Source organism: Crassostrea angulata, chromosome 2, assembly GCF_025612915.1.
Source record: "Crassostrea angulata isolate pt1a10 chromosome 2, ASM2561291v2, whole genome shotgun sequence".
Classification (NCBI taxonomy): domain Eukaryota; kingdom Metazoa; phylum Mollusca; class Bivalvia; order Ostreida; family Ostreidae; genus Magallana; species Magallana angulata.
This window is the reverse complement of record NC_069112.1, coordinates 44,202,826-44,216,588: the sequence shown is the minus strand read 5'-3', so window position 1 is coordinate 44,216,588 and position 13,763 is coordinate 44,202,826. Positions and strand designations below refer to the sequence as shown.

General features: G+C 32.3%; 1 protein-coding gene across 1 annotated transcript; it reads left to right on the top strand.

Annotated features, from left to right (window-relative positions):
- Window positions 1-10,982: 10,982 nt before the first annotated feature.
- Window positions 10,983-12,753, top strand: LOC128172452 (IgGFc-binding protein-like). Its single transcript, XM_052838248.1, has 2 exons — window positions 10,983-10,998; window positions 11,513-12,753. Exons 1-2 carry the CDS (start codon window positions 10,989-10,991, stop codon window positions 12,751-12,753), a joined length of 1,251 nt encoding a protein of 416 aa, XP_052694208.1. The 5' UTR covers window positions 10,983-10,988.
- Window positions 12,754-13,763: the final 1,010 nt, after the last annotated feature.

The following is a 13,763-nucleotide window of genomic DNA, read 5'->3' as shown; positions in this document are numbered from 1 at the left end:
AGATTTGAAGTAGCGGTTTTTTTCTGAATGTCCTAATTCTTATACATATAAACCTTGCATTAAACGATGTTCTTGATTTTACCTGGAAATATATGAATAGAATACACAACAAACTCTATTTGTTTAGTATTTTATTTCGTAGCACTGATTTTTTTTTATTCGTTACATATTTTCAAAATACATCAATTTAATTTGAACGCTGTTCTTTATTTAAAATCCAAACAGAGTATTTAATGTGAATGTTTCTTAGTATATTGATGAAGATACATTTTAATAGATGCGTGGTTATACAAAATGATTCAACGCAATATGTGTTAAAATAAACATGTTAGGTGCTTAATTGATTGAATTCTACACTGAAACATAAATCATGATTCAAAATTTATGACAAAAATTATTTGCATGACCACTAAAAAAATAGATAAGTATCCTGTAAGTTCAGCAGAAGCAAAGCATCGGTGTCAAATAATAATACCATTCACTACTATAGTAATGACTGCTATTAGTTGATTTGCAGATATTAAAATATTGTAAAACATATTATGTTGCCGTTTTTTTTAGGTCAGCGATATGGATGCATTTTTGTAATAGCATGTTAAGGTGACGTCTAATGACATATAGGTTCTAGGGTTTTAACATTCTCTGATTGTTTGCGAACAACTCTTACGGTAACGATGTCGTAGAATTGTCTGTTGTGTTGGTAGGTGTTAATGTTGTTGTCACTGGTATCGACAAAACAGTGGAGTCAGTTGCATTTGTTTGTTGTGTTGTTGTTGAAAAGTTAGTTATGTTCAATGCGTGTTGTGTTGTAACTGGCGGCAATGTTGTAGTATTGTAGCCCGAACTTAAAAATGTTTCTAGTGATGTTGTAACCGGTAAGTTTGTCGTTGAACTGTTTGTTGGTTGCTGCGTTGATGTTGTTTGTACTAGTGTTGTATACAATGTGGTGTTGCTTGATGTTAAATATTGCAATAACGGTGACTCTGTTGTAGAATTGTTTGTAAGATTGAAAATTGTTGTTTGTGACGTAATTACTGGAGTTACCGTACTGATATTTGCACTTATTGTTGTGTTTGTATACGTATATGTATATGTTGTCGATGTTGAGCTGTAGTTAACATTGATCGTTGTTTGTTGTGTTGTAATTTCTGGAGGCGTCGTAGAATTATCAGTCACGCTATATGTTGAGTAGTTTTGTGTTGAGGTTGGTGATGGTAGTGTTGATGTATGCACTGTGTTCATTGGTGTACTAGAAACGTCTGTCAAACTGACAGTCGTCGGTTGCTGCGTTGTATTCGGTGATATTGTAGTATTTTGAGCCGCCGCAGTGATCGTTGTTAGCTGTTGCGTTGTTGTTGTTGCCGTTGTAGATGACGATTCAGTGACAATTGGTGCCGTCCTATGTGAGTCTAAAATAGTAATAGCAATACTTAAATTGGTTACAACATATCCATTTTTACCGTAATTTAAAAATGTATAGATATATTATACACTGTTTCTATATATTTATTCTCATTCTAAATATTACCATTTTCATTCTGCATAACAACCACCATCGTCAAAGCAAAAATCCCACACGTCAGGATCAAGCAAGATGAAATAGCAATGATTCGGAAGGCCAGATCTTTTCGTCTAATTTTCATATTCTTTATTTTGTTCCTTCTACGTGAATTCTTTTTTCTCTCTATGATTGTCTACAAAAATTCAGTATATCGTCAAGAAAGCAATGTTTAATATAACTATTACAATAGAAATACAGCAGATGTCCAATTGTGCTTGACGTAAAGGTTTTTGTATTTGTTTGTTAATTTTCAAAAGAAAAATGTAAAGCATTTTTTTCTACAACATACATCGTAGCAAACCATATCATTGAAATCTTATGACAATGGACGTTTATACCATATCTCACAAATCTCTTAGTATATCATTCGATTCTTACTCATCATTATAAACTCCAAAATAAGAAAACATAGCATGCAACCCTATTTCAACTGAGTTTTGATGGACTTTTTTTTATTAGTTTGTTATTGTTTTGTTTTTGTTTTGTTTTGTTTTTTCTTTTTTTTCTTTTCTTTTTTTTTTTATTTTTTATTTATTTTTTTTTGGGGGGGGGGGGTCTTTTTATGGAATTACATTTATAATATTGCAACTAAGGTCCCCACATTTTCAATATTTCTAGTGTTTATTAAAACTATTATCATATCAAAGTATTTTTCTAGAAACTTGCAACAATGCATTTGCATTAAAAGCTGTTAAAATATTTACAATTATTTAAAACTAGTTATCTGTTATTTGTAAATCTTCATTCAACACAAAATGTATGAATGATATATTAACGGAAAACTTTGCTTCTTGTTTAATGTTTTAAATTAGAAATGATTTAATGTCCTTGATACATAGAATAAATTCTACAAATTTAATGGAGTATTATACCCGTACCATGCCCATTAAGCCTTTTTTTCAATTTCTCATACCACGCATACCGATTTCAATCCATTACATACATAGTTAATAGTATGACATTAAACTAGCATTATATATATTGCATAATCTCCAAAAGATATGCAATAAAAGACTGTAGCCAGCGAATTGATTCAATGTATTTTCTAATAAATATGAAAACTATAGTCAAATCTAAAAGAATACAGAACTCGTTTGTGTTTGATATTGATGTCTATCAACATACCTTATTTTGACCAATAGCAATCTTCTTTCCTTGGGTATCATACCAAACGGATTTCTAAAGAAAAATTAAGATCTGAAATATTTACTAAAATATTAGATAAGCATTATCAAAGCATATATTTGGCCTGTTTTGTATATAATACGTCTGCAAACATTATTGAAAAAAAAAACAATTGCAGTAAAAAAAAAATGAAAACGTCCTTTCCGTCACAATGAAATCAATACATGTTTTAACACATGTTTGATTAAATGATTTTTCCAGTTTAACAAAGACAAATCTAAGCTTTTTAGAAAAAAAAACATCGAGAAACATTTTCAGAATGATTTTTCATACGCATTACACTTTGGTTTTCCTTACAGAAAGAACAGTAAATGCAACTAATTAAAACATATATTTTACCTCACTAGAATGAACTTTATTTTTTACTCCTTCTACCATCTTGGCTTTTTACGTACTGAATAACTTCAATATTAAAATAAAGTGTATGCTAAAGTTTGCAATTATTTTCTTCTTTTTTGGCACATTTCGTACCAATCACGACGGTTCGTATCGAACATCAGTACTATTAACATGTAGGTGGAACTATTTTTTTTAATGGCTACATCGGGATAGATATTTTTTAAACACATACACGATTGTTATTCAGTAGTGTTATTTACTTCGTCACCAAATATTGCAGCGATCGTCACAAAACAATTTTCAACGATACATTTGATCAAATTGATTTAAAAGCTAGGTGTTGCAGAATTGAGAAAGATAATTTGTACTTATATACACATAGATTAAAGTCAATTTGCTTTTAAAAGATTTCGGTGTGTCGTATGAGAGGACCGTATTTAACATACTTTATAGATCACGCCATAAGAACTCCAAGGTTTGATATTATAATAATGATAATACCAGTTAAGGAATGAATTCATCGTTTGTCGTTCAACTCTCTATCGATAAGGCTATATCTTTCCCGGGATGTAAGAAATATTTGTTCATAGTTGAAACGTTTTGTTACCGATACAAGGCATTGTTCGTAACATCTTTGATCATCTAGTTATGGCCCTGTCACACCAAGCTGCGTCCCCACGGCGTGTTCACGGCGTTGTAAAATTCATGGAATCGCAGTAGAATCGCAAGGAAAATTAAGAAAACAGTACAGTTTTATTTGAAAATTTAACAAGTGGAGATGTCACGGTGTCCACACGGCGACCGAGGCGTTCTCACGGAGCTCCCACGGCTTGAAACTGCGTTTCCACGGACTTCTACTTTGCGGTTAACTGCGCTCTCGCTGAGTCTCCGCCGAGCGCTCATGACGTGCTAGGAGTTTTTACCGCGCGTCCACGGCGTGCTCTGCGCGCTGACTGCGTGCAAAAGACTTTCCTTACTTCTTGGTAGGTTAATATAAATTTGTACAATTGTACGGGAAACAAAAAAGAATTTAAGACTAGTAAATAAAAGATTAAAAAATTGTTTTGATTTTATGAAAAGGTTCATTGTAATTGAAACATAACTACTTCTAAACAATTTGTGAAGGACTAGGACAAAACTCTTAGTAGTCAGGTCTACAAAAAAGATCCGTTAATAGTTGGTAGAAAACATAGAAAAGATGTGAAAACATCCGAACCAAATGGCATGAATTCCATCTACGTCCATTAATAGGTCTTGGAATATTAACAAGTGCTACTTTTTACATAATCTACATCTAGTATGATAATTTTTACATCGCTTGCTATTGTACAACAGCCATTGTTCGAGTTTTCGCACTAGAAACGCCGTGGAAGCGCAGTATAAACGCAGAAGAAACATCACGAGAGCGCATTGAACGCAGCAACAGCTCTTTGGGGTCTCTGTGTGCCGGCAGCCAAATGAAAAACAACTTGTTCAAACGCTGTGGATGCTCGGGGAGAGCGCGTTAGAGACGCAGTGAGATCCCAAAGGACTCCGTGGTGTCTCCGTGCAAGTGCAATTGACTTGTCACTGCGTCTACACTGCGATTAGCTGCGCGCCGACGGAGCTCTCGTGGCGCTGTTGGAGATCTTACGCTGCCTATACAAAAACATACCTAGGGATTTAGTTGTATTATGTCGCGACAAAACTTAGAGCAGTATGACGCTATCTAATTTGTTTATTTTAAAGTGGCCTCAAGGGATAGAGAGATATATTACGAGATCAATGGCTCCTTTATGGTCAGTGTTACTTGAGAAGATATTAAATTGGAGAGGTGCTTCTGTTCTTTTGAAGTAGGCGTATTTAGCAACGAACTTGAGGAATATATTTTTGACGCGATTGAATGCAATTTCACAATTAAATTTAAAAAAAAAAAGAATGCTTCATTTTCTGTCGGTTTATTCTCAACTATCAATAATGAAAAAAAGCAAAATAAAACAAAACAACCACACCCCCTACCCCTTTCTTAAAACAAAACAAAACAAACATACGCGCTGTTGCATGTAAACTACATCACTAGAAATTGGTAAAAAAAAATTCCTGTAAAATATTGGTATTCCACATAAACAATCGGGTTGATCTGAAAAGGCAAATAGAAATTCGAAAACAAAATGTAAAAAAAAAAAACTTTAAAGAATGTGATGCAACTGAGATAATAGTAAGCCGCACCGCACCACCCTATCTCAATTGCCTTTAGCAGTGTACTAAACGACCGGTCCAATTTTATCTATCTAATATACATGTAATATTCTGTGCAATAGCTTATCAAAGCAAGAACATGAATTTAAGCCTCAGTAAGCATAACTAATCATAAATTCATTGTTTTAGAAAAAAATGTCAGCATAACTGCATATTCAAACAAGTATTCATTTTAAAGGAATGATCGGCAATAATGATATATTGATAGCTAGAAGCAATCAACATGATGAGTTTGATGTAAAATAATTTAAAAAGTACTGTATTTTTACAAAATATAGAATATTTTGAATCATATATAATTTCATCATTATAAACCGTCAACAAATTTAGTTTTGAAATACTAGTAAATTTGGGGAAAGCCGTTCGTAAACTGCTTGTCAAGTTTTATATTTTTAACGTAATTATTAATTTTTAAAGTATCTTCTTCTTCAGAATACTCAGTAGGGTTCTTCAAAGAGCATTAACACGTATACAAAGAAAGAGTTGTATTAAAATAATCTAATGCGACTGCAAAAAACATTGAATGCCATCATAACTAGCTATTGAGGTTGCATTATAACGTATAAATCAAGCCATCTACCTAGCTTCTATTACCCAACATCAATAGATCGAGGTCATTTCATGGAGCATCTTCTTATGATTGAGGTCAGTTCATCGAGGTCAACTGCATTACTGAATGAATATTTCGATCGAAATTCTTACGCGGGAGACAAAATGTGCATTCTTGAATTAACAGGTCAAACTGTATTGTATGTATGTTTGCATCTCTTAAGGTAAATGAATTGAAATAAAACTGAGTAAAATGTTATATAAATACTAAACCAAACTTCAAGTTTTTATAAGACCTACTTATGCAAGCGGAATGTGTGCGTACGTGGAAGCATTTGCCGGATGCCTCATATGGACACAACAGTGATCGGCCGAAGCCGATCACAAAAAGAGTGGGAATTCGAAACAGTGTCAGCCGCAATGACCCCGTTCATGTTTAATCCCCCCCCTCCCCAAAAAAAAAGAAAAAAGAAATGTGGTTCTCACGTATATGTAGGGTGGTAGAATCCCCAATTAGGTGTTCTCTGTACGCAAACTGCAATGGATTAATCTATTTGTATAGGAATAGGCTAACGAGTCCAATGCAAGGATAACAATTTGAGAAAACATAACATAGCAGATTCATATAGCCATTATAAAATGTAAACATTTAAAGTATTTTGGGGGAAGTGTTACATGTACATACAATATTTCATGTATATTTCATATTCATGTTGGTATAAAATAAACTGTGAATATCACTAACTACACTCATTTTGGCAGATTTTGAACAATTTGGAGAAAAAGCGTACATGTAATACGTGCCCTTATTAACAACGAGGAAAAAAGGGTCAGAGATAATGAGAGAGAATGTTAACCTATCCAGTGTTATGGTTTTCTTAATTGTTTACCCTTTAATATAAAGCCCATTATTCATTGATGTCTTAGCCTTTTGAAAATCGCCAGTTATTCCCTTGATAATTTTGTTTGTTAGTGATATATGCATTTTGTAGCTTGCATTATACGACACCCGCTGATTAAAAGTTTACTGTCCCCTACCAGCCCTAATTTATCTTCATGTTGTTTAACCTTCAGTACGTCGCTTCAAAAACCCAATCTCAAAGCTGTAAGTATCACAACTTCCTTGACTCATGTACTTTATACAAGGGAATGACATGCTATAAACTAATTTCAAGATTCCCGTCTTAATAATTATGATCATTCAACATTCTTCGATAATTTATTCAATACTCAAAAGCATTTAAAACACTTACTTCCAGTTTTATCAAATATTGACGTCATTTCGGTTGATTTTTTTCATCTATCTACCTGTTTGAGCATTACAATGTTTAAGTCATTTAAGAAATTCAAGTGCCTTAATTATCACTGTGTTGTAACAAGTAAGAATTAAATAGGTACATGTAGTACAGCATATTTTTTTTTAATATTTTACTTTTTTGTTTGCCATGCTCTTTCTAATGAAATTGGCCAATTGGTGCAATTTTGATGTAACTTTACATCCATTCTTATATGTAATTTTATATACTAGAGTCTGTTTGACATACTTAAAGCAATATGAGCTGCAATTTTCATGATGATTTTTTTTTTTTTACGAAAATGATATTTTCTTCAAAAATATCATTGTTTTTAGATTTCTATTCGCCATTTTTTTTTTGGCGAAATTAGGCCGTTAAGGAGTCTTAATTGGAGCAAAATTGAATTATTGTCCTGTACAAAAATTGATTTGCTATATGTTTCTTGGAAATTTTTCCTGTGAAAAAAAATAATGATTTTTTCTAACCTTATTTGTCATAAAAGTTAAAGTTATATGCAGACTTATCATACTAGCAGCTTTTGGCAGCAAAATCAAATTCTATAAAATACAGCTCATATTGCTTTAAATTCTACTAGACTTTGATCCGTGCGTGCACGGGTTGACATTGCATATGATATGGGACATTTACGAAATACATGACTAAGCTTTTAGCCTTCAATAACGCAGTTAATTTCACTACTCTCTTCTTAGTTAGAATAATCTAAATGTGTCTCGGGACAGGCCATCGCCACAGTTAGAATGTCTCCCATATACCCGTAATGTAGCAAAAAATTGCAGAATCGCTCCGAAACGATTTTAATGAAGCTGCATTGAAAATAACACTTAAATTAGTCATAAGAAACCATTTTGAAGCTGTAACTATCTTTCATCTAAACATTTAATTCATATTAATGAAGAATTCAACACTTTTTCACCAACGTTTTTACTCGCTTGGAATTTACACACCATGTTGACATTCGAAACCCGGGATTTTTAATATAAAATGCACTGATTAAGAGTTATCTCCCGTATTTCCTTAATTTGATGAACAGAACATATGACAAATTTTCAATGAAAATTTACATGTATTTGTTATATCGTTTCTAAGTTTATCCATGCATATAAGATATTCTGGAAACATAAACTAAACAGCCTCCCGTGATTTAGCGTGAATGTAATGCGCATGCACAATATGGTAAAATCCAAAATACTAGATGATTTCCGGATTTTTTTAAAGGAATGTTTGTTGATTATTAATAAGCGAAGCTTGATAGAGAAAAGATTAAAAACAAGTTGGTAATCTTCAAAAACCAATGATCTCTTTAAAATGTATAAAACAAAAGACAGTACTCTTCCGATTTCATGGTATTAAAGCCCAAAAATTCGAGTCTATAATTTTAATATTATAGTAGTATAGATGTTGTGTATGTTTGACACACAAACGTGTGATCCATTTATGTCAATTGGACTCGTTGGCGCTTTAAGATTGCTTATTCTATTTAGGTTTTGATAACTAACTTAAGTGGGAACATCGAAGATGTAATAGTTCAAACAGAACACAGTCTATTAAAACATTTTATGATAAGAAGTGTCGGATGTTTGATAACTCATTTGTTTTGTTTTATAGCTCCTCAAGTCAAAGAGAATGAAGAGATTAAATTTATCTTTGAATACTGCGAAAAAAAGGTAAAAAGAGCTACGAACAGATTTTTTTACGTATGCATAAAAAATGAGTATGAAACATTATGAATTAGGAATAAGTTTAATGTTCTATGATTTACAATTGTTTTCAGTTTTTTTAATAATGGCATTTTAGAGACTGTGATCGATAATAAAATAATTAACCGTTCGTTGTTCTTTGATACGCATAGAAAAATTATCGTATATGTGTTTACCTACCGTAAATGCATGCTTGATCTTGTTTCAGCTCTGATATATATACTTATTCAAACAGTTCAAAAGTCAAAACGGATTGAATTGCAGTAAAGGACTTTTTGGATGTTTGATTTTGTTGTACAGGATGGCTGAAAGTACAATAAGGTAAAGGTATTGTCTAGAATGTATCACACACAACAATAAACTACATGTTTCAAGTTTCATTAATAATGTATCATAGTATAAGGTATGATCCTTATTAGCAAGCAATATTAGTGATCGATTACTGATCATTTTGACGCCAGACTAAGCAATACGCTATCATCTTTACATGTTCTAATACAATTCGTCATTTTTAACTAGTATATATGTCGCAAACTAAAAAAAAAGAAAAACGGCGTAAGATACCATAATAATTTTTTTTTTAAATTAAATTCGATAGATAAGATCGAAACCAGGAAACAAATCCTCGAAATTCCGTGAAAACCTTCGAAATAAATACAATTTAGACACATACCTGAGATTTAGCTTATCGTCAATTTACTAACTGTTTGGTTGGTTATTCAAAATATAATCAAGATGATACATGTAGTGATATAACTTTTCGTCAGCAAGTTTAATATAATCAAGATGATACATGTACTGATATAACTTTTCGTCAACATGTTTAATATTATCAAGATGATACATGTACTGATATAACTTTTCGTCAGCATGTTTAATATAATCAAGATGATACATGTACTAATATAACTTTTCGTCAGCAAGTTTAATATTATCAAGATGATACATGTACTGATATAACTTTTCGTCAGCAAGTTTAATATTATCAAGATGATACATGTACTGATATAACTTTTCGTCGGCAAGTTTAATATTATCAAGATGATACATGTTTAATAGAGCATGCTTCAGCTGCTTTTCATTCACTAGGGTTTTGAAAAGCAACAGTATATCACTTTTCTTTAATATCGTAAAAGAAGACCTAGATAAATTGAATTTCCTCTCAGAATGTTCTTACAAGTTCTGCAAAATTCCTTGTTCTGGTTGTTGTACCGCTGTACATTTAACGATATTGACGATGCTGAGATGTTTTCATGTGAAGGATGATAGTATTTAGTTAATAAGATCCGACCTAACAACATTGCCACCGATAGAAACGTATTGCACATCTAATTATTATATCATACATACTAATAAACTCCGAGGTAGAGTTTAATTGTTTTTGAAGAAAGAGTACTGATTTATTTATAACCAGCATGTGATACTGTTGTGCGATATATCTCTTAAGCGAATCAACTCTGACGAACAAACACGATTCATAAAACACGCATTCACTTGGCAATTGATAATCAGAATTGTTTTTGTGTAAATAGAAAATAAAAATGACACTTGGTCCACAAACACATACCCTGAATTACCTTACACTTCGTGGGTTTGAATTTTTGTAGTTTATTCACAAACCAATTTTTGAAGAAAAAAAATACACTCTTAGAAACTTACAATTTACTATTCTATGTATTAATCTATGTTTAAAACATAATACACAAAATGTATAGAGAAATTTTCAAGCATGAATGTTTTTTATGATAGTGGAATGGATCACGATCAACCAGTGAGGAGTGAATCCAAACGAAGAAGACGGTTGTTGCTTTTGCTATTATTACTGTTACTACTGCTATCGTCCACCGCTGTTATAGCTGGTATTCTTCTGCATGGCTCGAATAAGTATGGTTGGTCATCATATTTAATTCAGAGTAACATTGTTTGAATCTATCTTGTTACAATTTTATCTAGCAAAAAAAAAAAATTGACAAATCAAAATTGATTAAAAAATGTATCTCTGCGTTTTAACTATAAACCTTAAAGCGCTCTCTTCCTGTAGATGATATTCAAACAACTACTACAACTGCAGAAACCACGACTGTGCGTGAATCAGCTCAAAACATGACTATAGGTAAGTGAATTAAATGTATGAAATATTCCCGATATTTATACAGCTAAACTGTATGATTAAAGAGTTGCAGTTAGTGCACGTCCGCGTCCAAATAGTTTGAAATAAACAGTAAACAATAGTCAGTTTCAAATTGTCTCACAACATTCGGTCGCTATAGAACAATGAAAATGATCATTTTTCTTAAGATAATTATACAATAAGGATTATACTCTCAACACGTTTAAACAGAAAAAAACCGAGATTCATAATTATTGTTCGGATAGCAAAATTTTAAGCACCTACCTAAATTATGTAGTTTTTTTACAGTAGTTTACAAGAGTGTGTCTGTTCTCTTCATTTCCATTTCAAAATTCTTTGCACGTTAACGTAACGTGTAAACTTGACGTCATGGCAATTGTAATCCCACTCTATATGACTTTGTAAATTTATTTAATCACCATAACATCACATCAGATTGTGCATAAACAAAAATAATTCATCAATTTACTATCAATCTTATTCTTTTAATGTATAGGAAGCAGAGGAAAGGAATTTTTTGTTTTGTTCATGGCGAATATAGAATTTACGGCGAAAAATGTCTATGTAACATCTGAAAATGGAGTTCAAATGAACATTACAACATCCCCTCGTCTTGACATTTTATTAAAGGCAAAGATTGACAGAAATATACTTATTCCCTCTAGTCAGCATATCACTCTTCCGCAAGAATTGGAACTTCAGAGTTTTCAAAAAGAAGAGAAGTCAGTTTTAATTGAAACTTCCAGTGATGTTTTTGTCATTAGTCACGATAATGGATATGCCAGTGTCGGAAGCACTACGCATATACCACTGCATAAACTGTCAAATAAATATGTAGTGGTGTCATCAAAGCCAACAATCAATAGAAATAGCCAGTTAGCTGTGTCTGCTATTGAAGATAATACTACTATTTCAGTCACTTACAAGATGAAACGGAACATGCCTTTGGTTATTGATGGAAAAGCATATTACAACGGTGACGTTTTTAACGTATCTCTCAATCGCTTTCAAACATATCAGATTGAGCACGTTACTGATTTAACTGGAACGCTGGTTGAATCGTCGTCTCCTATTGCAGTATTTTCGGGCAATAATTGCAATAAACTTGAGAATATAGGTGCTTGCGATCACCTTATTGAACAGTTACCACCAACTGACAGTGTTGACAGTACATATATTGTGCCTCCTAATATGAATGACAGGGACACACTTATACGTATTACAGCGATAGAAAACGCAAACATTACCTACATGATCGGTCATGTAACTCAAACTCTATTTTTATACGAGTTTGATTCTTTTGACACTAAAATAGCAAGCAATCAGGTATGTTTCATTGAATCGGAAAGGCCTATTTTAGTTACAGCATTCGGTTTAGGTTCGAATACACCACCGTTAGGTGACCCATCTATGACAATCGTACCAGGAATCAATCAGTACTTAGATTATTATAAAATAGTTGTACCGCTAGGGTATGACTATAACTACGTATCCATAATGATACGGGAGTCATCTAAAGATGTATTCCGTGTGAATGGCACGGCAATAGAGGAAAGCGATATTGTTTTTGAAGAAAACATTTCGATTCGTAACATAACATACAACGTAAGATCAATACGTGTCGCTGAAGGGGAACTAACTGCATCTACTATGAACGGAGATCGATTCGGATTGATTTTTGCGGGCGTTACTGACTACGAAGCTTATGGATTTTCCGGAAATTCGCTGCTTCTTTAAAAAAGTTAATTTTTTTCCTTTCGCAATTAAGGAGTGTTTACGTATCATGCCATGTTATAGTAATTTTTAAGGAAATGTTTATGTAGCCTTACATTATGATTAAATCAAATATTTTCGAAATTGGCATGGCACTTAACTTTCGTTCGACAACGCATAGCCAAGAATATAAAATTCTACGTACAAAGAACATGGGTGCATAAATTATATCAATAAAAATTTGTCTGAAAAATTTACCCGTTTTAACTATTTTCCACATAAGTTATTAAAAATATATAGATTCTTATTCAAACCTAGTTCAAGTTTTTGTGCGCTCTAATTTGATGCAGACTATTAAGACGTAACAAGCTGTAGCTCCCAGGTCGACCATCCGAATTTCTTTTTAGTTTTGGTGTTACATACTTTCAGCTAGACTTCACATTGATTATTGTAATTAAAACTTTTTATTTTTAATCTCAACAGTAATAAATAAATGTCCACTGATCTTTTGTACACTTCAAGTTAAATAATTTACACATAACCATCCTCCATTTTTTTTTGTCCCCCCCCCCCCCATGTAGTTAATAATAATAATTGTTATAACCAGACACAATTGAGTGTGATTTGTTTAATTTAAACGCGTTAATGATTTTGTAGTAATATTTTATTTTTTTATCCTCTGTGTGTCCCTTGCATTTAGAGATCCCGCTTAATACATACAACTGAGTATCATGCCCACCGTTTAATACATGCTCTCTGTATATTCTTTATGAATATCTTGAATAAAATATATCTTAAACAGACTCTACAGTGTGTGTTTGTAAAACAAAAAAAAAATCTGATTTTAAAAAATACTGTACGTTCAGTAGGAACTGTTTTATATATATTGACTAGAAATATGAATGACACATTTCATAGAAAAATCCACCACATGTGATTACCTTACTTTTGATTTGTTAACGCATAGCTGAATGATAACCATACACAGCGAGGCATTTACACTCAAAGCCTTTTGTGTGGATCAGTAATAATTA